The 22,254-nt window shown below is 44.8% G+C and overlaps 1 protein-coding gene across 4 annotated transcripts in view; it reads right to left on the bottom strand.

Annotated features, from left to right (window-relative positions):
• Nucleotides 1-22,254, bottom strand: part of REEP1 (receptor accessory protein 1) — a 111,819-nt gene that overhangs the window by 47,659 nt on the left and 41,906 nt on the right. For all 4 annotated transcript variants that reach the window (XM_028515951.2, XM_036028253.1, XM_036028252.1 and 1 more), the window contains exon 2: nucleotides 12,747-12,819. In XM_028515951.2, coding sequence (XP_028371752.1) covers nucleotides 12,747-12,819 — 73 coding nt within the window. The remainder of the gene's footprint in view (nucleotides 1-12,746; nucleotides 12,820-22,254) is intronic.

The following is a 22,254-nucleotide window of genomic DNA, read 5'->3' on the forward strand; positions in this document are numbered from 1 at the left end:
GAAGTTCTCCTTTATTATTTGTTCAAATACGTGTTCAGTCTGTTGCTTTTCCTCTTCCCCTTCTGGTACCCCTATAATTCGGATGTTGGAACGTATAAAGATGTCCTGGAGGTTCCTAAGCTTCTCCTTGTTTTTTTTGAATTCTTATTTCTTCATTCTTTCCTGTTTGGTGTTTTTTTTCTTCCTTCTGGTCCACTCTATTGTTTTGAGTCCCAGTTTCCTTCCCATCACTATTGGTTCTCCATGCATCTTCCTTCATCTCTTTTATGGTAACCTTCATTTTTCCATGTAATTTGCGCTCAAAATCAACCAATTCTGTGAGCTTCCTGATCACCACTGTTTTGAACTGTGCATCTGATAGATTGGCTATCTCTTGGTCGCTCAAAAGGATGAGCCCTGGGGCACTGATCTGTTTTTCTGTTTGAGGCATATCTCTCTCTCTCTCTTTTTTTTTTGGTCTGGTCGCTCCTGTTATGGTGAGGGGCAGAGCCTTATGTGTTTACCAGGGCTGGGCACCCCAGTCGCTAGATGTGACGTTGTATGAGGGTGTGGGGGGGGGGGGCGGGAGGGAACGATGGCGGTAGCTTCGTTCTCCTGGGATCTCAGTCCCTTCCCTGGGATCCTGGGTTGCGCGCTCTGCCTTGGTTCACAATCGCAGCCTCACTGGGTCGCCAGCTGCCACTTGCCTACTCAGGGTCCACCCGCTGCGATCTTGCACGCCCAGATGCCTTACTCGCTCCCAGTTGCCTTATGCGCCCAGTTCTCCCTGTTTCTCCGTGCGCCTCGACCGCGCCCGGCTGCTCGTCTCCACCCCTTCTATACCGGTCTGGATAAATGGGTCAACTTCAACTTCTTGGCTGTCCGACTTCCATTCAGATAAATTCTCTGTCAATTCTGGGTGTTATTCTGCCTCTAAATTGTTGTTGTTCTAATCTTGGTTGTGCGTGGAGGTACGGTACGTCGTCCACCTATGCCTCCATCTTGCCGGAAGTCCCAAATTCTTATGAAGTCTTAAAACAGGAATTCTCAAGACAGGAAACTTCCCACTGCCTTAGAGGGTGGTTCAAAAGCAGGTTTACAGTTGTTTGTATGGAAAACAATACAATAATTAATAAACAATGACACAACGAAAAACTCCAAGTTTCGAGTACTCACAACTGCAAAGCTACCCTGTATCTGGGCATTCCTCAGGCCACTCCTCCTCCCTTGCGGAAGAGGAAGCACTTGTAGATGTACTATGTTAATGCAGAGAAAAAGCACAGTACTGTAGTGACACTACCATTCACCAACACACTTCAGAGCATTTTCACTTTTACAGTCTGTATTCAAGCACTCAAAACTCAGGAGCAAGTTTTGACTAAAGAAATATTTAATTCATACTAAACACTAAGAAAGCATTTCTATCTTAGATTGGTTAAAGTAAGCCCTTGCTCAGTTAGTCTGAGTGCTATCCCAGACACCAAAAGGTTGTAGCTTCGATTCCCAGTCAGGACACATGCCTAGGTTGCAGGTTTGATCCCTGGTCAGGGCATGCACAAGAGGCAACCAATTTATGTGTGTCTCTCCCTCATTCTTCCCCCACCCCTTCTTTTCTTTCTAACATCAATAAGCACAACCTCGGGTGAGGATTTTTTTTAAAAAAGGACAATGACAACAACAATTTAAAAAACCCCCTTCCTTGACAAAACCCCTAGCTACAAACTTCTTCAGTGAGTCATCTGCACTTGCAGTGTGCACTTCGTCACCCGCTCCTCACCCAGAGCACAGCCTCCACTACCACCCGTGCTGCTCTCCGGGGGTTACCATTTAAGAACATACTTCAAGGAAGTGTGCAGGACCATTTTTCAGGTTTTTGCTTGACTTGCTTGACTTGTTTGACTTTTTAGTTGGATGTGAAACTATCACTTCCGGAAAAGCTCACCCAATGCAACTGAACTGGATTCCCTCTTGAGTTTCTGGCTGCCTCTCAGGCCCATCGATTCCTCCCAAGGCTGTGTTTTAGACATTCTCTTCAACTCTAGACTAGACACTCTCTCTGGATAGAACTCGGCACTTCTCACGTAACTCAGCCAACCAATCAGCAAGTTCTATCTCTTGACCCTCTTATTTATGTTAAACCTATCTTCTTTCTCCACCCCCTTGGCCATCTCCTTATTTCACACCTCAAGTATCTCCTGTCCAGAATAGAACTACAGTCTTTTGCTTGGTTTCTATACCTCTGCCTCCTTCCCAGCCTGCCCTCCATATTCCAGTCAGAATGATCTTGTTAAATCCAAATTTGATGATTCTCCTTCCTAGCTTAAATCCTTCAATAGTTCCTTATTGCTGTTAAGATAAAGCCCAAATTCCTTAAATTGGCATAAAAGTCCTTGCATGAGCTGACCCCTCATGATCTCTATTCTTGAATTTTCCTCTCCAGTTATAACGAATGCCTTTCAGTTCCCTGAAAGTGCACCTTCTTTAGTCTCCAGATTTCAGCCTTCAGATCTCAGCTCAAATGTCATTTCCTCCAGGAAATGTCTGAGGTTTGGGTAAGTACACTCTCCTTTCTCCCTCCCACCGGGTCACACATGCTCCCTATCTTAACATTTATCACTCTGCTTTGAGAGTACCTGTTTATTCCTGAGCTTTTCTGACTACAAGTTCCCTGAGAGTGGACACCAGCTCTTTTCGCACTGTTGTATCTTTAGTGCCCCAATAGTTCCTGGGGCATAGTATGTACTCAGTGAATACGTTCTGAATGACTGGATTAGAATGCCAGCATCGTCACTGGGAGAGAAAGCACAGTTTCAACAAGGTTGAGAAGGAATATCCTTTGGGAAATACTGGTGTAGGTGGATTTGAGAAGAAAAGACAGAGGCAGGATGCTTTCAAGGCAACAGATGCTCCCCATGAGTACCTGCTGAAGGGGGTGGATGGGCAAATGTGGGGGGAAGGGGCCTGTTGAAGTTGGGGCATGGTGTGCCATGGAGCCACTTATGCCAGCAAGAAAGTAAAGAGGCAACTTAGGGAGGAGAGGCTGAACTCCATGAAGCTCAGGGCAGTGCGAGGTTCCAGGAGACATATAAGAGGGACGCCAAAAGACCTCTGGAAAGGCAACATCAAATCTCAGGAGGGAGACTGGGGCTACAGCCAAAGTTGAAGGAGCCATGGCAGAGAGGGGCTTGAAGTGTCAACCTAAGGAAGTTTCTATCAAGCACTCTTTCACTTTAAAATACTTTCATGCAGAATGAACAGTCTCAGAATGATTCACTGAGCTTCGAAAGGTAAATGGAATACTGGGGGCTCAGAGGTGGAAACCATATAAACCTCTAATACGGTTTATTAGAGGTGGAAACCATAAATAAATTACCAGGAAATGTTTTCTCCTCTTCATATGCAGAGAAATCAAATGATGGCTATTTTTTCCAAGGTATGAAACAGAACTTGCCAGGTTCAAGGGATTTATCCAAAACTTCCTGCAAGAGGAGGACAGCGTGGAAGGATAGCATCCAGAATAGAAAGAGGGAGCTATGGCCGATTTGAGAGCAAGTCTGAAAGAATGGCTGGTAGCAGGGCAAGGGAGTTCCTCTGGACTGATCAGGGGCAGGATCCAGGAGTGAGGACATAGGGAGAAGCTATGATTCAAGGTCATATAGCAAGAGGGTGAGGAAGTAGAGTCTAGAGACCTTCCATGAGCCACAGAGGTGGACTGAGACACCCCCAGCCCAGAACACTATGCCCCCAGGGCTGCTGGCAGCCTGCAAGGGGCCTCCCGCATGGACTGTGGAGGTAGCAGGCTTAGCTACCTCTTTAACCTCCCCTCCCCATTGGATCCTCCCCTGTGCCAGTTACACTATTTCTTGAGCCTTTCACACTCCCTCTTGCCTCTGGGCTCTGCTTGAGCTTCACAGGGAATTACCTAAGCCAAATGGCTGAGAAAGCAACAATTTAAGCCTGGTTTACAGATAAGTCTGCACCATCTGCTGGCAGGAGTTCAGAGTGGACAGCTGTAGAGTCCAGGTGAACCTGAGAGAATGCGGAAGTGAAATTTCCTCGCAGGCAGACCTTTGAGTGGCATACTTAGCCTGCAAGGAGAAATGTCCTGAGGTATTGCATTTACACTGTCACCAGGTGTATTAACTATATATTCTTATGTTTCTGTATTGTGGATGCTCTGGCGTCAAAGACCTTGCTGACTGGGGAGAGGACTGCCCCTCCCAGGACTGGCCAATTCTTAGAAATAGCAAAAGACTTGCCCCAGAGTGTACCTTTCTTATGCAGCCTGACCAATCCAGGGCCCATGCTCCAAACTGCTTCCTTTACAGAACTCACGGGGGTGAGCCAATATTCCCCAGCCCTGATAACCCCAGGGCCAGGTACCAAAACAACTGGGGCAGCCCCTGCAGCCCATAGCCTGCTGAAATCCTTCCAGCTAGCCAATCCTAATGTCTTCCCTTGACTTCCCTGCAGAAACCACAATAGAGGTTGTTGCCCACCTATTCCCCTTGCTCTTCCTGACTCCTCACCATCCCTGGTGCTTCTCCACGTGGCCCTGTGTGATGTGCTGTGTCTCCTACTTTTAGTGAGCTGTGAGTATAAACCTCTTCCTTCATGACAGTCACTTCTGTGTCTGCATGCCTTACCATACCCATTAAAACAAATCCTAAGTTCATTTTAAAATACCAGATGAGGATTTGGCAACACAATGAAGGACCTGGAAGGACAACTGATCACATTTTGGAATGATGCGAATGGACCCCCAGAATGCAGATATTTGTGGTCTGTGGCCAGCACCACTGGAATCATCAAGGATCTTATTAGAAATATAGAATCCCAGGCCCCTCCCCAGACCTAATGAATCAGAATCTGTAGTCTAATGAAATCCTATGTTCATTCATATGCATGTTAAAGTTCAAGAGTCACTGGTCTGACTCACGTTTCTGCTTCTTAACCCTAAAACTGAGTTCAGCTTTTTAATAATGTTATTGCCTGGATGGAAGATTCCGCAGGGACACAAATGGCTCCAGTGAAGTGGAAGCAGAGACTAGACTGTCACCTGGCCATTTCAGGACCACTATGCTGCTCGAAAATAGATACTAAAGGGAGTTATGGGCTTTGATGGGCTGACTGATCCTGCTTATCAAGGGGAACCAGGGTTGCTGTATACAGTGTGGCAGAGGGGGTGGCTGGGTGAGCCTCAGGGGATCTCCTACTAATGTCTCATTCAGAGGTAAAAGTCAATGAATCACTACAACCCTATAGAAGTAGGATTACTAAAATCTTAGATTGCGCAGGAATGAAGATTCAGGCCACACTCCACATAAGGAATTCCACTACCAAAGAAGGCCTTCTAACTGAAGGCAAAGAGAGCGTGCGGTAGGTGGTGAAAGAAGGAAGCAAAAGGAAAAATTGTAAAAGACTTAGGAATAGGTGTGCTATGGAATTATAGGTTGCTGGGAACCATCCTGCCTGGTTTCAGAAGCTATAACCTCGCTGACAGGCAAAAAGGCCCCACGGCTAGGGTACCTCGGGAACATAAGCCACTAAGGAGACAAACTTATCCTCTTAGCAAGGGTGCAGGCTCTGCCTCCTTTACTTCACCTTGTTTGGACCTGGAGAATGGCTGGATAGTCAATGACTGGTAAGATTCTTCAAGGAAGGAACAACCAAAGACAGGCACAGGTGTGAAGGACCCATCAGGGAAGAACTTAGGGGATTATGGAAGGACAAAAGACCCTCAGCCCTCAGCTTCATCATAGCCAGAGTCCTCATTCTATCTGTAAAAAGTCTCCTAATCTCCTGGCTGCCTTGCTTCCCCCACCTGACTCAGGCCTGTTACAATGCCAAAGAGGGGTACAGCCCTGTCCTGGAACCAGTGGTTCCTGGCGGGGGGTCAATTTGGCCTGAGAAAGAATGCATTAAATCCTGTGAAACCTGCTTTGCTAAGAATGCCTTCAATTTCAATGTTAAGGGTCCAGGAACAAAATAAGTTTGTTTCCCCAGGTTTTATGGCAGATTGGTATCATACTGTTTACCAGACCCTGACTCAAAATGACCCCTGTGATCCCAGAAATGTTATCTATAAACCATACCTCCTTTCTTTGATATGCACCCCTATGCAAGCTAAACTCAATAAAAGCCCATTGAGAGAGAGGCTCAAGACCTTTCTCCTCTGAGAGACTGGTCAGCCTCTTCTCCCCAAGCAGATCATGTCTTAGTAGACTTATTCTCATCCACAGCAGCTGAGAGAGCTCTGCTGGATGAAGCTCCCCCACTGTAGGTGTCCAGAGCATTCTTCTGAATTATCTTGGTTGTACAGGTATCTTGTTTTTTAATGTCTTTGAGCTATTTTACAACTTTGTAAGTTATAGGAAACTGATTGGAGAGCAAATGATTTTGTCTAAAAGAGGTGCAACTGATCTCACCATGTGTCCAAGAAATCAATTACATTTCATCACTTCTGTTGGCTTATCTGTTTCCTCTGGAGTCTCCTCTGAAATGTTTTTTAGCTGCTTACTGGTTCCCTCATTAATTAGTGAGTTAAATAAAATTTTTGATGTGTTCATTTTTTTATTTGTATAAGAGTCATGATTTTAACCTTTAAAAAACTATCTTTTAACAAAAAAACATAAATACCAGTTATGAACTCATGGCTGTAATGGGGTTCAGAGGAAAAAACCCACTAACCTGGCTTGGGGGATGGAAGAAGCAGAGAATAGGGATTGGGAGACTTTGCCTATCTATGGCAACTTGGTTAGCTAGCTTCATAGTTATGTTAAAAAACTGTGCTACCAGGGAGATGGGTGTGACTTGAACCATGATGTAGCTGGGGATTTGTTGCACCTGAGCAAGAGCTTGGAGTCAGTTCTCTCTGCATCAGAGAGCCATGCCTCCCCAGACTAACAATGGCAGCCTAATAAAGGTACTGTACAGATGACTGGCAGATGTAACCCGCTATGGGAGGAGTCAGAAATGGGGTCATGTCAGAAGCTCTGGGCCAGGATTTAAGCCAAGTGTGACAGCCATTCTCGCTCTTGGCCATGTGGGGAGTAGAAGTGAGGGAGGAGGCATGCTGCCTGTAGCAAGGGATTTTTGCCCCTCGGCCTGGACTAATAAGAAAAGGAGATGCTGCTGCTGTGATCATGCCTGCTCTAGTGGATTCCAGAGCTGCAACGGACTTCCTTCCCAGATCCTGTCTTGCTGTACCTGGATTTTACCTGGACTTTTAGGATCTGTGCCTTTCCTGAGTTCTACCGGAGTAACATGGCACACGCTTTTCTGGACTATTATACAGAGGCTGGTGACAACATTCCCCGGATCCCAGACAAGAGAGCTGCTGCGGGAGGATGGCAACTCTGACACAGGTAGATGGAGATTTGCGCAGTTGGCTTAAGATAAGAAAATGGGGAACTTTTGGGAATGATTTTGACTAATAGCCTGATCAGCATGGAAAATGATGGATCTCATGGGAGAACAGGGCTCAGAGCATGAGTGCTCGCAGGGCCCCCTGTGATTGAAATGTTGAAATAAAAACCTGTTTTTACCAACATTAACTGTTGGGGTCTTTCACCAAAGCATCAAGTGACTGGGCCCTAGTCTGTTCAGTAATGTGACCACTTGCATGACTAAGGACTGTAGCTTCTATCAACATTTTCTTCATTCCTTTTTTATGTATAGATTTAAGCATTTTAACTAGTTTTAATTTATTCTCCTTCTCCTCCTAGTGGTGTGTCATTGATGGGTCACTTGATAATTTAATTTTTTAGAGAACTGAATATTAAGATCAGATCCTGTCAGAGCCAGAGGAAGAGACATACTGGGCCTGGAGCTGGACTCAGCTGAGAAAATTTGGATTTGGCAGGTAAATGAGTTGTGTAGAATTCCTGCTGGAAGGTTCCTGTGGCATAAGCTTGCCTGTCACCCAGGCTTCTCAAATCCTCCCCAGTTCCTGAGTATCTCTCCCCAGCTTTCTAGCAGGTCTGTGAATTCCCATAAATTCCTTTCTGTTTAAGTTTTTGCCCAAAGACCTTTACTAGTGCAGTAACATTAGAAAGACATAAGAAGCTACGAATGTTGAGAACAGTGTTTCTCAAATTGAGAATCCTGTAAAAAGTCCAATGTTCATTCAGGGGGTCTGGGCAGGGCATGAGAGTCTTCATTTCTAACAAGCTCTCAGATGATGTTGGTAATTCTAGTCCACAGACTACGCTTTGGGTATGGAGACTGAGGGCACTCACTCAATGCTGTAGAGAAGAGGCTAGGATGGAAAGCAGGAAGGAGCAAGATAAAGGGTGTTCAACACTGTACAATGGAGGTTGGACTCAATCATGCAGGGGAGAAGCAGTCATTAAAGGATCCTAGGGGAACTTCCAGCCAAGATGGAGGCATAGGTAGACACACTGTGCCTCCTTGCACAACCGAAATAAGGACAACAACAATTTAGAAACAAAATAACAACCAGAACTGACAGAAAATTGAACTGTACAGAAGCCTGACAACCAAGGAGTTAAAATAGACACATTCATCCAGACCGGTAGGAGGGGCGGAGTCGGTGGCTGGGAGGAAAGGGATCCCGGCAAAAAAAGCAGTGGCTTGCAGACCCCAGGCGTGCAGGCAGCAGCTGGCAGACCCCGGGTGTGGGGTAGCAGCAGGCAGACCCAGCTAGGCGGCAATTGTGGAGCAAGGCATGGCACACAAGGCAGCTGACCGGGCAGTCCCATATTCGAGTGCAGATAAACCAGGCAAAACTGGGGAATAAGACAGACTGCACAACTCAGGGTCCCAGCTCGGGGAAATAAAGCCTCAAAACACCTATTAAAAACACCTATAGGGGTTGAAGTGCTGGGAGATACTCCCAGCCTCACAGAAGAGTTTGTTGGAGGGACCCACAGGGTCCTAGAATGTACACAAGCCCACCCACACGGGAATCAGCACCAGAGGGGCCCAGTCTGCTTGGGGGAAGCGGCGGAAGTGATTGAAAGCCAGCAGAGAGCAGAGCTAGTGGCACTGTTCCTTCTCGGACCCCTCCCCACATACAGCATCACAACACAGATGTGGATTGCCCTGCCCTGGTGAATACCTAAGGCTCCACCCCTCATGCATAACAGGTATGACAAGACCAAAAAAATGGTCCAAATGGAAGAGAACAGATCAAAGCTCCAGAAAAATACAACTAAGTGACCAAGAGAGAGCCAACCTATCAAATGCACAGTTCAAAGCACTGGTGATCGGGATTGATTGAATTGGTTGCAAATTAGATGAAAAAATGAAGGCTACACTTAGTGAAATAAAGGAAATGCACAGGGAACCTATAATGATGGGAAGGAAACTGAGACTCAAACCAATGGAGTGGACCAAAAGGAAGAAAGAAACATCCAAATAGAAAAGAATGAAGAAACAAAAACAAAAATATGAGGAAAGGCTTAGGAACCTCCAGAACATCTTTAAACATTCCAACATCCAAATTATAGGGCTACCAAGGGGAAAGAGCAACAAATGGAAAAGTTATCTGAACAAATAATGAAGGACAACTTCCCCAGTCTGACAAAGGAAATAGACTTCCAGGAAGTCCAGGAAGCTCAGAGAGTCCCAAAGAAGTTGAACCCAAGGAAGAACACACCAAGGCACATCATAATTACATTAGCTAAGATTAAAATGAAGGAGAGAATCCTAGAAGCAGCAAGAGAAAAGGAGACAGTAACCTACAAAGGAGTTCCCATCAGACTGGCAGCTAATTTCTCAAAAGAGACCTTGCAAGCAAGAAGGGGCTGGAAAGAAGTATTCCAAGTAATGAAAGGCAAGGATCTACATCCAAGATTGCTCTATCCAGCAAAGCTATCATCTAGAATGGAAGGGCAGATAAAGTTCTTCTCAGATAAGGTCAAGTTAAAGGAGTTCATCATCACCAAGCCCTAATTATATGAAATGTTAAAGGTACTTATCTAAGAAAAAGAAGATAAAAACATGTACAGTAAAATGACAACAAATTCACAATTATTAACAACCACACCTAAAACAAAATCAAAAGAAACTAAGCAAACAACTAGAACAGGAACAGAACCACAGAAATGGAGATCACATGGAGGGTTAGCAACAGGGGAGTGGGAGGAGGAGAGAGGGGGAAAAGGTACGGAGAATAAGTAGCATTGATGGTAGGTAGAAAATAGACAGGGGGAGGGTAAGAATAGTATGGGAAATGTAGAAGCTAAAGAACTTATGACATATGAACATGAACTAAAGGGGGAATGTGGGTGGGAGAGGGTGTGCAGGGTGCAGGGGAGTGAAGGGGGGGAAATGGGACAACTGTAATAGCATAATCAATAAAATATATTTTTTAAAAAAGGATCCTAGGGGAGTGAAATGAATATTTCCATTTTTTAGAGCCTTCTGGAAGTTGTACACAAAAGAGTGTAAGGTGAGGAACAGGAGGCAGGAGAACCAGTTAGGAAGCATGGCAGGCAAAATAACAGCCTCTCCCTGTCCCCAAATGTCCTTATCCTAGTCTCCAGAACCTATGAATATGTTACTTTATATGACAAATGGGACTTTGTAGAGTTATTAAATTAAGAACTTTCAGATGGGAAGAGCATGCTGGATTACCCAGGTGGGCCCAGTGTAATCAAATGAATACTTACAGATGGAACCCCTTTCCCGGCTGTGGTCAGAGGGAGATGTGACTACGGAAGAATGATCAGGGCTGACACACTACTGACTCTGAAGATGGAGAACGAGGCTCCAGCCAAGGGATGCAGGTGGCCTCCAGGAACTGAAAAAGGTAAGGAAGTGGGTTCTCCCCTAGAGTCTTGTGCTGTTTTGAGCCACTGAATTCATGGCAATTTGTTATGGTAGCAATGAAAAACTAATATAGGGGGCAACAGCAACATTCCAAAGAAGAAATGAGGAGAACCTCACTTAACAGAGTGGCAACAGAAAAGGAGAGACTTGGTCTGAAAGATTACTAGGGGGAATAGAGATGAAGGAACATGATCACTAACCAAGTGTGTGCACCGTGTGCACCCAGTTATCCAGCTGGGTGGTGAGGGATATTCCCAGGTTTTTTCTCTTGGACAAATGGGTCTGTGATCAAAAGGAGGGAAAAAAGAGAGTGTGCGTGCACCAGTCTCCCCTAACGTTATTCAGCTCCTTTCTTCCAATTCCATTTTTACCAAGATACCTTCTAATCTTTACTCTCAAGCTTTCCCTACTGGGAAAAGCATGTGCTCACCAGCCAACACAAACAGCTATTCTGCTTGTCAGCTATATTTTTCACTCTAAATATGAATTGCCATTCTAGTTATAAAACAGGCTCCTGTGAGATGTCAGAGTAAAACAATATACCAGGGTTTGAGTTCTCCCAGAAGAGCTGACAGAACTGAATTTCTGCCAAGCGGAAGATCAGACCTTGAACCACGGTGATCCCAGTTTTGCCTCCTTACCTGGCACAGCTTCCCTGCATCCTAGGCTGGAAGGGAGACCTGGAAGAGGCTGCCTAATGCTTAACCACTGTGCCAAGTTAACTGAGAATCGTGAGGTTCTGTGCTTACAACTGAACAGCTATTTATAGTGCACACTATGAGTTTCTCAGTCTCCGGGAAGAACCCACCCCTGTCTGGACCCTCTGCTTGGTAGCAGATGCAAGTCAGGGCAAGCCGTTCTATGAAACCAAGTGTGGCGGGTGAGTTCTGGTTGTAACTGATCTAGAGGTGGCTGGTTTTACCATGTAGACATCCTGGAAATCGGAGAAAGAAAATAATAACTTTCCATACCCTCTCTGAATTATTTCTTTACCTGTGCCAAACTGGCCAAGTGACCTTCTGAGCAAAAGAGGGAGAGCAAAAACCCTTTGCCTCTCGCAACACTGGGGGTCAGGACTGTTGCTATTCACTCCATGGCTCAGGTAAAGAAAGGGAGGCTCTTTGAAGTTAAGCTTCTTGCCCAACACTGCTTCAGTCAAAAGGTCAGAGTCAGGATTTGCCTTCAGGCTCCTCATGACAAAATCCACATCTTTTGTACTCTGACCTGGGTATCTCTCCCTCCCTCAAAACCCACTCCTGCAGGTCTTTGTCAGTCGGGGTGACCTGACAGTTCTCCTGTCTAGAGGTGCCCGGCACATCTAGGGCTGTGACTGTGGCTCCCAAATCACCCAACAGTAATACATCCTCCAAATCAGTAAGCACCAAGGAGCCCCTCCCATGTGTCCAGCCCTCTGCTAGCTGCTGTGGGGAAATGGTCAAAGCACAGTGAACAACAACCCCTGCCCTCTAAAAGCTTATTAAGCAACAGGGCTTAAATCAGGGGGCATCTAATCGTAGAACTGGAGTGGGGAGAGAGTCAGAACTGCAGACCCAGGGGCTGAAGCAGGTGTGCTGGCCTCTGGGACCATGCTCCTGTCCCTGGTGCCAGACTGTCTCACAACAACAGCGCTTTGTGGTCTACACAGTGCTTTCCTGAGAAACTGAGGATCAGAGAGAAGCAGTTACTCATTGAAGGCCACACAGCAGCTTGCAGTAGACTGAAGGTCCATCTCCTAATGCCAGATGCCATTTCCTCTCACTGCACCTCCCTGCTTCCCCCACTCTACACTCTAGTTCTAAAGGGAAAACCCAGACTGGGGAGGGCATTCCTGGGTCACACCAGGTGAGTCTCATGAGATGAAGAGTAATAAAGGGACTCCTCTGCCCTGCTGCCAGTGCCCACGACAGAGAGCACCCATCTTCCCCCACCAGTTCACACCCAGTTTCCCCCACCCAAAAGGCGCAACTTACATATTCTTTAATGTCCTTCGATTTCACAGCCTTGTAGGAATAATATGCAGGGTAAAGGGTGCCAAATATAAGCCTGGAGGGAAGAGAGAAAGAAAAAAAGAGAATGTGATTTTCCTTCATCCTATTTGATGGAAAGTGTCTGTCTTCAATGTCACGAACAGTTCTCTAAGCTACAGAAAATGCTCCTCCTGTGGGTTTATCTATTGTTCCTGGGGTCCTGAAGGTCTTCTGCTCCTCACTGAGATGTACTTAGGAACCTCATGTTACGGCTCCACAACAATGGGGCGAAGGCGGGTAGCCGACCTGAGCAGCCAAGACCAGGGAAATTACAGGTCAAACTTCCGTCTCCTGCTGCTAGTGCGCCTGTGATACTCTGTAAAGCCCACTGACCCATCAGGCTTCCTTCACCATTAAAACCTTTTCACTAAAAGTTCCTTCAAATTTCACACCTCTCATACTTGCCTTCAGCACCCTGCTGCTAGAATCGGTTTTTCAACTGGAAATCCATTCAGGCCAACCCCTGCTCCTGCCACCTCCTTCCTCACCCTGCATTAACCCGTGTCTCACTGCTCTGAGGATGAAGCAGCAAAAATGCACGACTGTCTGGGCGTCAGCTCTCACTGACCCACATCTCAGCCCTGCCGCCAAAGACTTGCACGGCACAAATCTATCTGACCTCATTCTCTCCACCTTGCACCATCCCCCACCAAGCCTCTGCGTGCGCTGTTGTTTCCTTGTGGAGTCTTCCCTCCCCTTTCTTTGCCTGGTTGGTAATGCCCGTTCATCGGATCCCAGCTCCATCATGCCGTGTGCGTGCAAGCTCTCCCTGGCCTCCCAACTAGGTCAGTCTCCCCCAGACACTCGCACAGACCCAGGTCACATTATCTGGGTGCTCTTTTACTACTGTTTGGGTGATGCTTTGATTGACAAGATCTCCCGGTGGGACTGTAAGCACCTTCAGGACACAGAATGGATCTGTTTTCTTTAACAGTGTATTCCCAGCACCTACCACATAGTAGGCTCTCAGTGGACAGTTTTAATTGTATGAATTGACAGAATGTTGGAACCAGAAGAGTCTATTCACCTGAAAGATAAGGTCACCCCCAGGTGTCAATTCAGGTGCAAACTGAGTGGGTACAGGAGGGACACTGGTCCCCACCCCACAGGAGCCAACATCTTCTGTGACAACTCACTGACAGAGCTTGCAGGGACCCTGCAAGGAGACCTCACACTTGGGAAGCCCAAAGCCCTGACAGTCCAGTTGCAATTTACCAAGCAGTGGTCAGTTTCCCGCAGCTGCTGTGGCCACATAACAACACCTTAACATTCTGCATTTATCATTCTGCCAGGAAAAAAAGGTTAGCTGAACTGAGTCAGCTTCTATGATGCTGAAAGGGGAGGGGTTTTGTAACCCTGACTCACATAGGCCTTGCCCTAAATGCTTCTCAGGCGTCACCTCAGTCCTCAGACCGCCTCGGTTAAGGGAGCCTCATTCACGAACAAGACACCAGTGCACTTGTTTGTCATCACTTGCTTGTCTAAGGTTCCATCTGAAGATTGGCTGCTGGCTGCCAGGGACCTGGCCAGGACGGCTCCTCCAAGCCTGGCTTGGGAGCAAGGCCATCCCTGCGAAGGCTGGGATTATGTGTGGGGAGCAACATGAGCCAGCAAAGGGGACAACAAGTATCTGAAAGGAAGAGGAAAAAGTGGGACTCAGGCAGGAAAGGAGAAACTTAAGAAAGAGAGGGAAGGCATCCAGCAGGCTGAGGGGGACACGGCCTAGGGAAGCCCACAGGCTACTATGAGCCAGCCTGGTAAGGGAGGTCTTCCCAACCATCCCACCCTTCCCCCTCCAAAGCATTCTCAGAGACCAGAGATAGTCAGCTCTCTGTGAGGCCTTTCCTGACCTCATCGCCTCCTGAAGATTATTAGCTTGTTCTCTCCTTCCTACATGCCACAACATCCCCTTCTCTTAGCCTTTATCCATACCACTTGCAGTGATATATTCAGTGTCTGTCTCTGCCACACGATGCTCCACGGAGCCAAGGATGGGGTCTGTCTCACTCATCACCACACTCCCCGGGACTGGCAAGTGCTTGATGAGCACATGGTGTTCACTGTGTGAAGTTGCTGAGTGGTAAAGGAAGGAATGGAGCCATGCAGGGCACATTCATGACCTTGGGACTGAGGTCTCAGCAGCAAGGGAGATGCCAGAGGACAATGGCTGATTCAGCAAAGCCTCAGGCAACATGCCATGAGCTCCTCTGGCACAGATGCCCTGGGTCTGCCAGGAAGATTTCCAGGCCCTGCCCTGAAGCAGGATATGACCAGCAGAAGAGAGACAGGTGCGAAGTACACAGCGACTCAGCAGCCGCTTGATTTGCTCCTCTGTGAGCCCCGGTAAGCAGCGACAGCTCTGAGGGTCACGGAGCTGGGAAGCCTCAGTGGTGTGCTCTCCACCTGCCAGGCTCCTGCTGTGCAGTGGCTGCCAGTTCCCCCACCTGGCAGCATGGGCACAGAGGGCAAACTTGCTTTTTCAGTCCCTAAAATCTCAATAACCCTGGCAGGTAAAGGAGCACACTTAGCATTTCACTGCCTAGGGAAGGAAGAACAGGATTAAAATGGCAAGTTCCTCTAAATCTATTTTGGAGAAAAGAAATAACAAATGAAGCAGGTCCAAGCCAAAAGCTTTGGGACCTATGTCCATGCAGTGCCCTTGTCAGGCCCTTCTCCACGCAGCCCACAGCCTTCCTCCCCAGGCTCCTGGCCTGCCCCTCCCCCAGCCTCCATATCTCACAGCCAGCAGCTGTCCAGCAAAGAGCCCTGCTCACTCACTGCTCTTTGTCCCGCCTGAACCTTAGATCATGATCTTCCCACAACTCCACAACTTTTTTTCAGAGAAAGCCTCACTAATCCTTTAATATCCATCTCAAAGAGCCACTTCTGTGAGTCTTCGATCAGCTGTCCCTCAGAATTTTCTTGACTGTCTGTTAGTCTACTATAGCCCTTATGTAGTAATACTAGTAAAATATTAAAAATAATGATATTAATATCACTGAGTACTACTAATGCCAAGCACTGCTCTACAGGTTGTATACATTGTCTCACTTAATACTCTCAACACCTGTATGGGGTAAGATTCTATCGCTCCATTTCACTAAGGTCCAAGGAGACAACAGCCAGGAGCAGAGCTGGGATGTGGGCCTGGGCAGCCTGACAACAGGGCCCATCTCTCCTCCGTGGCTACCTGTGCTGGTTCAGTCAGTCTCCCCATCCAGCCCATGAAGCCCTCAGTGACCAGTGGGGTCCCTAGTGCCTGGCACAGCCCCTATGCTAGTGCATACTTGAAAAATGTCTGTTGAATGAATAAAGAACAGACAACTGCAATCTCTCTCTGAGGAACTTAACCCATTTGATGGATCCACAAAACTCTCTCTACAAGGTCATGAGGAAGCAATAAAATACTTAGGAGCATCTACAGCTACTTAAGTGCTCACCACCAGCCCCAGCAGAGGGAAGGAAGGATGCGTGAGTGCCTCTAGAGAGGAGACCAGGCTCTCTGCTAACACCCTCCTCCCAGTTACCTATGAATGGAGCCTCACACTGCACTTCACAGCCTCAGAGCTCTGCACCCACCTTCCCTTCTCCACTGGCATTTACTGTTACCCTGAAGTCCTCCACTCCTAACTTATTGGCTCCATTTATCTGCCTCCCATGTTTCTCCTATCTTTGCCCTTCATTCCTCCTCTTGCTTCAAGTTAGGGGCCCTCATCCAGGGTTGTCTCCCCAACCTCCTCCATAGCTGCAGCATCTAGAAGGGGCTGTCAGTCTCACGTAAACACTATCCTCTAAGGCAGTGGTTCCCAAGCAGGGACAATTTGGTTTCCTGGAGGACATCTGGGCAATGTCTAGAAACACTCTGGTTGTCACTACTGAGAGAGTGCTACCAGCATCTGATAGGTAGAAGCCACAGATGCTGCTCAGCATCCTACAATGCACAGGACAGCCCACAAAGAATTATCCAGTTTGAAATGTCAATGCTGCCAAAGTGGAGAAAGCCTGCTCCAGTGTGCTGTTCCCAGTCCTCGGGCCCTGGGCTCTTCCCCTGACCATCAAAGGCAATCTGCCCTGGGAGTTTTAAAAAAATGCCAGCATCCAAGGCAAAATAGCAAATGCTCAGATAGGAGAGAACAGTCCAAAACGGTAAAGAACACACACCTACCCATTGGCCAAGGTCAGGGAAAACACAACTATGAAGCTATGTGTTAACCTCCTGGAGCTCTGGACAAGAAAAGAAAGGTATTGCTCACATGATTAACTGTACTGTGACACCAGTTATGGTCAAGGAGGGCTGCTCACGACTCCCCAGGGCCCACAGAGGAGCGATTGCTGGCTAGGGCTCAGCTACAAGCTATGGCACCAGGGTTCCTAATGGTGGCCAATATCTCTGTAAACCATGAAATAGACTATATTTTCCACAGTCTTCTCAGGCATGCTAATGTCAGACAACATTTCCCAATTCACAATAAAACTGAAAACTTCTAAAATCAATGCTAGCAATATTTTTTGAAATCAATTTTTTGACACAAGAAAAATAACACACATATTTGTTTTTCACACTGTGACAAAACGAATTGAATTTAAGAACTGGTACACCACATGTGAGCTTCTGGAATGCTTAATTTCTTGACCTGGGTGGTAGTTATGCAGAATTTGGCTGTATATATTAAACTGTAGACATATGTTCTATGTATTTTTCTGTATGTATACATTCTACTTCATACTTTTAAACATTTAAAAACATATTTATTTATTCTTACAGAGAGGGAAAGAGAGAAAAAGAACGTCGATGTGAGAAGCATGATCAAAGAATTCCAGATGAGATAGAGGCATAGACAGAAATGCTTTGATCCTCATACAACCAAAAGAAGGTAACAACCAATTTAAAAACAAAAAACAACCAAACTACCAGAAATCAAACTGCATGGAAGTCCAGCAACCAAGGAGTTAAAGAAACATTCATTCAGACTTGTAGGAAGGGTGGAGATGGGGGCAGAGAGGATGCTGCAGCAAGGCAGTGGACCATGGAGGCAATCCCGCATTTCTGCACAGAGAAACCAGGAGGAATGATTGGGGAGCAAGACAAGACTGCAAAACCCAGGGTTTCAGTGCAGGGAAACTAAAGATTCAAAACGTCTGGCTGTAAAAATCTGTAGGGGTTGTGGCATAGGAAGAAACTCCCAGCCTCACAGGAGAGTCTGTTGGAGAGTCACACGGGGTCCTAGAACTACAAACCCACCCATGTGGGAATCAGCACCTGAAAGGGCACAATCCCCTTGACCTTATCTGGGAGGCACTTTGCCCTTCCATTCTAAAATAGCTTTGCTGGACAGAGTGATCTTGGACGTAGGTCCTTGCCTTTCATGACTTGTTTCCAGCCTCTTCTTGCCTGTAAGGTTTCTTTTGAGAAATAATAAAGTTATCAGTGGGAAGTAGGAAAGTCATGGAAAGTGGGGGCGAGAGCCAGCAAGTACCGCTGTTCCCTCTATAACGCCTCCCCCATAGACAGAGCCACAATGCACTAAAGAGGGCTGCCCCACCCTAGCAAATACCTAAGGCTCTGCCCCTTACAACATAACAGGTGCACCAAGACAAAATAATATGTCCCAAATGAAAGAACAGATCAAAACTCCAGACAAAGAGCCAAGCAAGGAGGAGACAGACAACCTGTATAATGCAGAGTTCAAAACACTGGTAATCAAGATGCTCACAGAAATGGTTAAGCTTGGTTGCAAAATGAAGTAAGAAATAAAGGCTACACAAAGTAAAATAAAGCAAATGTACAGGGAAACATGGAAGGGAAGAAAACTGGGACTTAAATCAATGATTTGGAACAAAAGGAAGAAATAAACATTCAACCAGAACAGAACGAAGAAACAAGAATTTTAAAAAATGAGGAGCGGCTTAGGAACTTCCAGGACAACTTTAAACACTCCAACATCTGAATCATAGGGGTACCAGAAGGGAAAGAGGAAAAGCAACAAATTGAAAATTTATTGGAACAAATAATGAAGGACAACTTCCCCAATCTGACAAAGGAAATAGACTTCTAGGAAGTCCAGGAAGCCAGGGAGTCCCAAAGAAATTGGACCCAAGGAGGAACACACCAAGGCAACATCATAATCACAATTACCCAAGATGAAAGATAAGGAGAAAATCTTAAAAGCAGGAAGGGGAAAGGAGAACATTACCTACAAAGGAGTTCCCATAAGACTATGAGCTGATTTCTCAAAAGAAACCTTACAGGCAAAAAGGGGCTCGAAAGAAGTATTCCAAGTCATGAAAGACAGGACCTACATCCAAGATTGCTCTATCCAGCAAATCTATCATTTAGAATGGAAGGGCAGATAAGGTGCTTCCCAAATAAGATCAAGTTAAAGGAGTTCATCATCACCAAGCCCTTATTATATGAAAAGTTAAGAGGGTTATCTAAGAAAAGGTAAAAAATATGAACAGTAACTGACAACAAACTTACAACTATCAACAACTGAACCTAAAAAAAACAAAACAAAAGTAACTAAGCAAACAGCTAGAACAGGAACAGAATCACAGAAATGGAGATCACATGGAGGGTTTTCAGCAGAGAAGGGATGGATAGAATGGGGGAAAAGGTACAGGGAATAAGAAGCATAATAGGTAGGCACAAAATAGATGGGGGAGATTAAGAACAGTATAGGAAATGGAGAAGTCAAAGAACTTATGTGTACAACCCATGGACATGAACTAAGTAAAGAGGGAATGCTGGAGAATGAGGGTTATAGGGAGGAGGGGGATAAAGCAGAGAAAAATATTGGGACAACCATAATAGCATAATTAATAAAATATACTTTAAAAAATAAAATAAACATTGATCAGTTGCTTCTCACATGCACCCCAACTGGGCACCAGGCCCGCAACCGAGGCATTGCCCTGATAGAGAACCGAATCAGCAACCTTTCACTTTGCGGGATGATGCCCAATCAACTGAACCACATGGGTTAGGGCTTTATTTCATAATTTTAAAGAAATGGTGTGCCATATCCAAGGAAAATGAATTTGCACAGTCTTCCAATTTGCAGAGGCATGCTGTTTCCTGAACACTGAAAGGCATTAAAATTTACACTGATTACACATTGTCCTTTTAGTTCTTAATAAAATAAAAAACATAATTTCTAATTGCTCTGAAGGTTGTTTCTAAAAAGTTTATGAATCAATTTTTTATCACTTTCTATGAGCATCAATTCTGCAAGACCATTTTTGCTGTCTATTCTAATGAAAGATGCTTCTTGATTCTTGAGCTCCTTTTGACATTCCCATAAATATGCTGTAATTTTCAATATGGAAAAACTTTAAAACAGACATATTTGAAATCTCCTCCATACTCTTTCCTAATACATTCCACTCACTCTTTCACCAAATAACCACTACCCTGAATTGGTACTGATCATTCTCACCATGTGTTTATTAACTTGCATAAGCCATGCTAGACAAAAAAAAAAAAAGTATACCTCCTTAACATTATATAATGTTTTTGAAATGCAATCCATGGTGATACTTGTATTTCTTGATCATTTTAACAATTGTATACTATTTTACTATGTGAATGTATCACAATTTATTTATCATCCTATTGATGGCATGTTTAGGTTCTTTCCATTTTTCACTATTACAAAATAGGGCTGTAACAATCATTCCTATATATGTCTCCTTGTACATGTATGATACTGTCTCTAGGATATACAATATGTGGAAGTGCTGGGTCACTGGTATAGCACCTTCCACCAGATAATACAAAACCACCCACCAGAGGTTGTACCTATTTCTCCTCCTCCTACATCATAAAGGAGTTCTGATATTCCCATTCTCTTCAAACTGATGTAGAGACTTTTATATTTTTACCAGTCATGGATATGGATATGGATTTTCATATTCATAAGGATATGAAATAATACCTCATATTTGTTTTACAAATAAAATTGAGGAACTTTTTATACCTATTAGTGATTTGATCTTCTTACCTGGATGATTTATACACCCCTCCATCCCACCCCCTGCCATTAAGCTGTTTGTCTTTTCTTACAGATTTTAGGACTTCTTTATGAATTTTAGGTATAAGTTCTTCCTTGGATATATGCATTACAAATATCTTTCCCCAATAAAAAGCTCTTATAATTTTGTGGTATGTTCTGTTGTATGGCAGTTTTAAATTTTATGTGGCAAATATATCAATCTTTTCTTTTTTTAATTGATTTATTATATTCTTTCTGCTACCATTTATCCCCCTTATACCATTTTACACCTCTGCCCATCCTTCTCCCCACCACAATCTCAATCTTTTCTTTTATAGTTTGTTTTTAAATATCTTGTTGAAGAAATCCTAGTCACATATATTTTCTCATGAAAGTTTTTAATGTTTGCTTTTTCACTATTAGGTTTTAATTCATCTGAAATTTATCTTTACGTATGCACTAGAAGTTCAATTTCATTCTTTCCTGTTCCAGTACTACTTACTGAATCCCCTCCCATTGATTTGCAGCTCTACCTATCACATATAAAGTTTTCCAGTGTGTCCAGTTATTATTGCAGCTCTCCCATCAGTGCCACTCACCTACCATCCATCCGGCCATGCACCCTAATTTCCACAGCTTTATAAAAAATTCTCATATTCTTAAAATTGTCTTGCTTATTCTTGGCCCTTTGTTTTTCTATATTAATTTCATGATAGCTTGTCAATTCCAGGAAAAACTTTATTGTATTTTGACCGCATTTGCACAGAATTTATAGATTAACTTAGCAAGAATCACCCATGTTTACCATATCAGGTTTTCCCCTCATTAACATGATCTCTTTCACTTCTTCGTCTTCTTTAATGTCTTTTCATGATATATTATAAATTCCTTCATAAAAATCTTGAACATGTTTGTCCCAGGTACTTCAGAGGTTTTCTGGTGACATTGTAAATTTATAAAATTAGATATTCTATTGGTTATTAATGCTGTTCAGGAATGCTGCTGATTTTCCATGTTGATCTCAGAACCACTAATCTTGCTACAATCAAAGTATTTGGAGTCTCAAAAGCATTATACTAAGTGAAGGAAGCCAAGCTCAAGAGTCACCATGTTGTGTGATTCCACTTATACGTTACTCTGAAAAAGGAAAATTTATAGAGATAAAAAAACAGATCAGCAGTTGCCAGGACTGGGGGTTGGAAGGGCTAATTATAAAGGAAAGTGAAGGAATTTTAGGAAATGATAGACTTGTCCCATGTCTTGATTATGGTGGTGGTTACACAATTGTATGCATTTACTGAAACTCAGAATCAACAATCACACAAAAAAGAGTGAATTTTCCTAACTGTATCTCAACCTGACCTTTAAAAAAAGCATTTGGAGGAGTTTACAATCATAAGTGTGAGTGTGTGACGTCTCCAAAAATGGAGAAAGGTGACCTTGGCATCAGCCTCCAAGCT

The sequence above is a fragment of the Phyllostomus discolor genome, chromosome 6, assembly GCF_004126475.2.
Source record: "Phyllostomus discolor isolate MPI-MPIP mPhyDis1 chromosome 6, mPhyDis1.pri.v3, whole genome shotgun sequence".
In the NCBI taxonomy this organism is placed as follows: Eukaryota; Metazoa; Chordata; class Mammalia; order Chiroptera; family Phyllostomidae; genus Phyllostomus; species Phyllostomus discolor.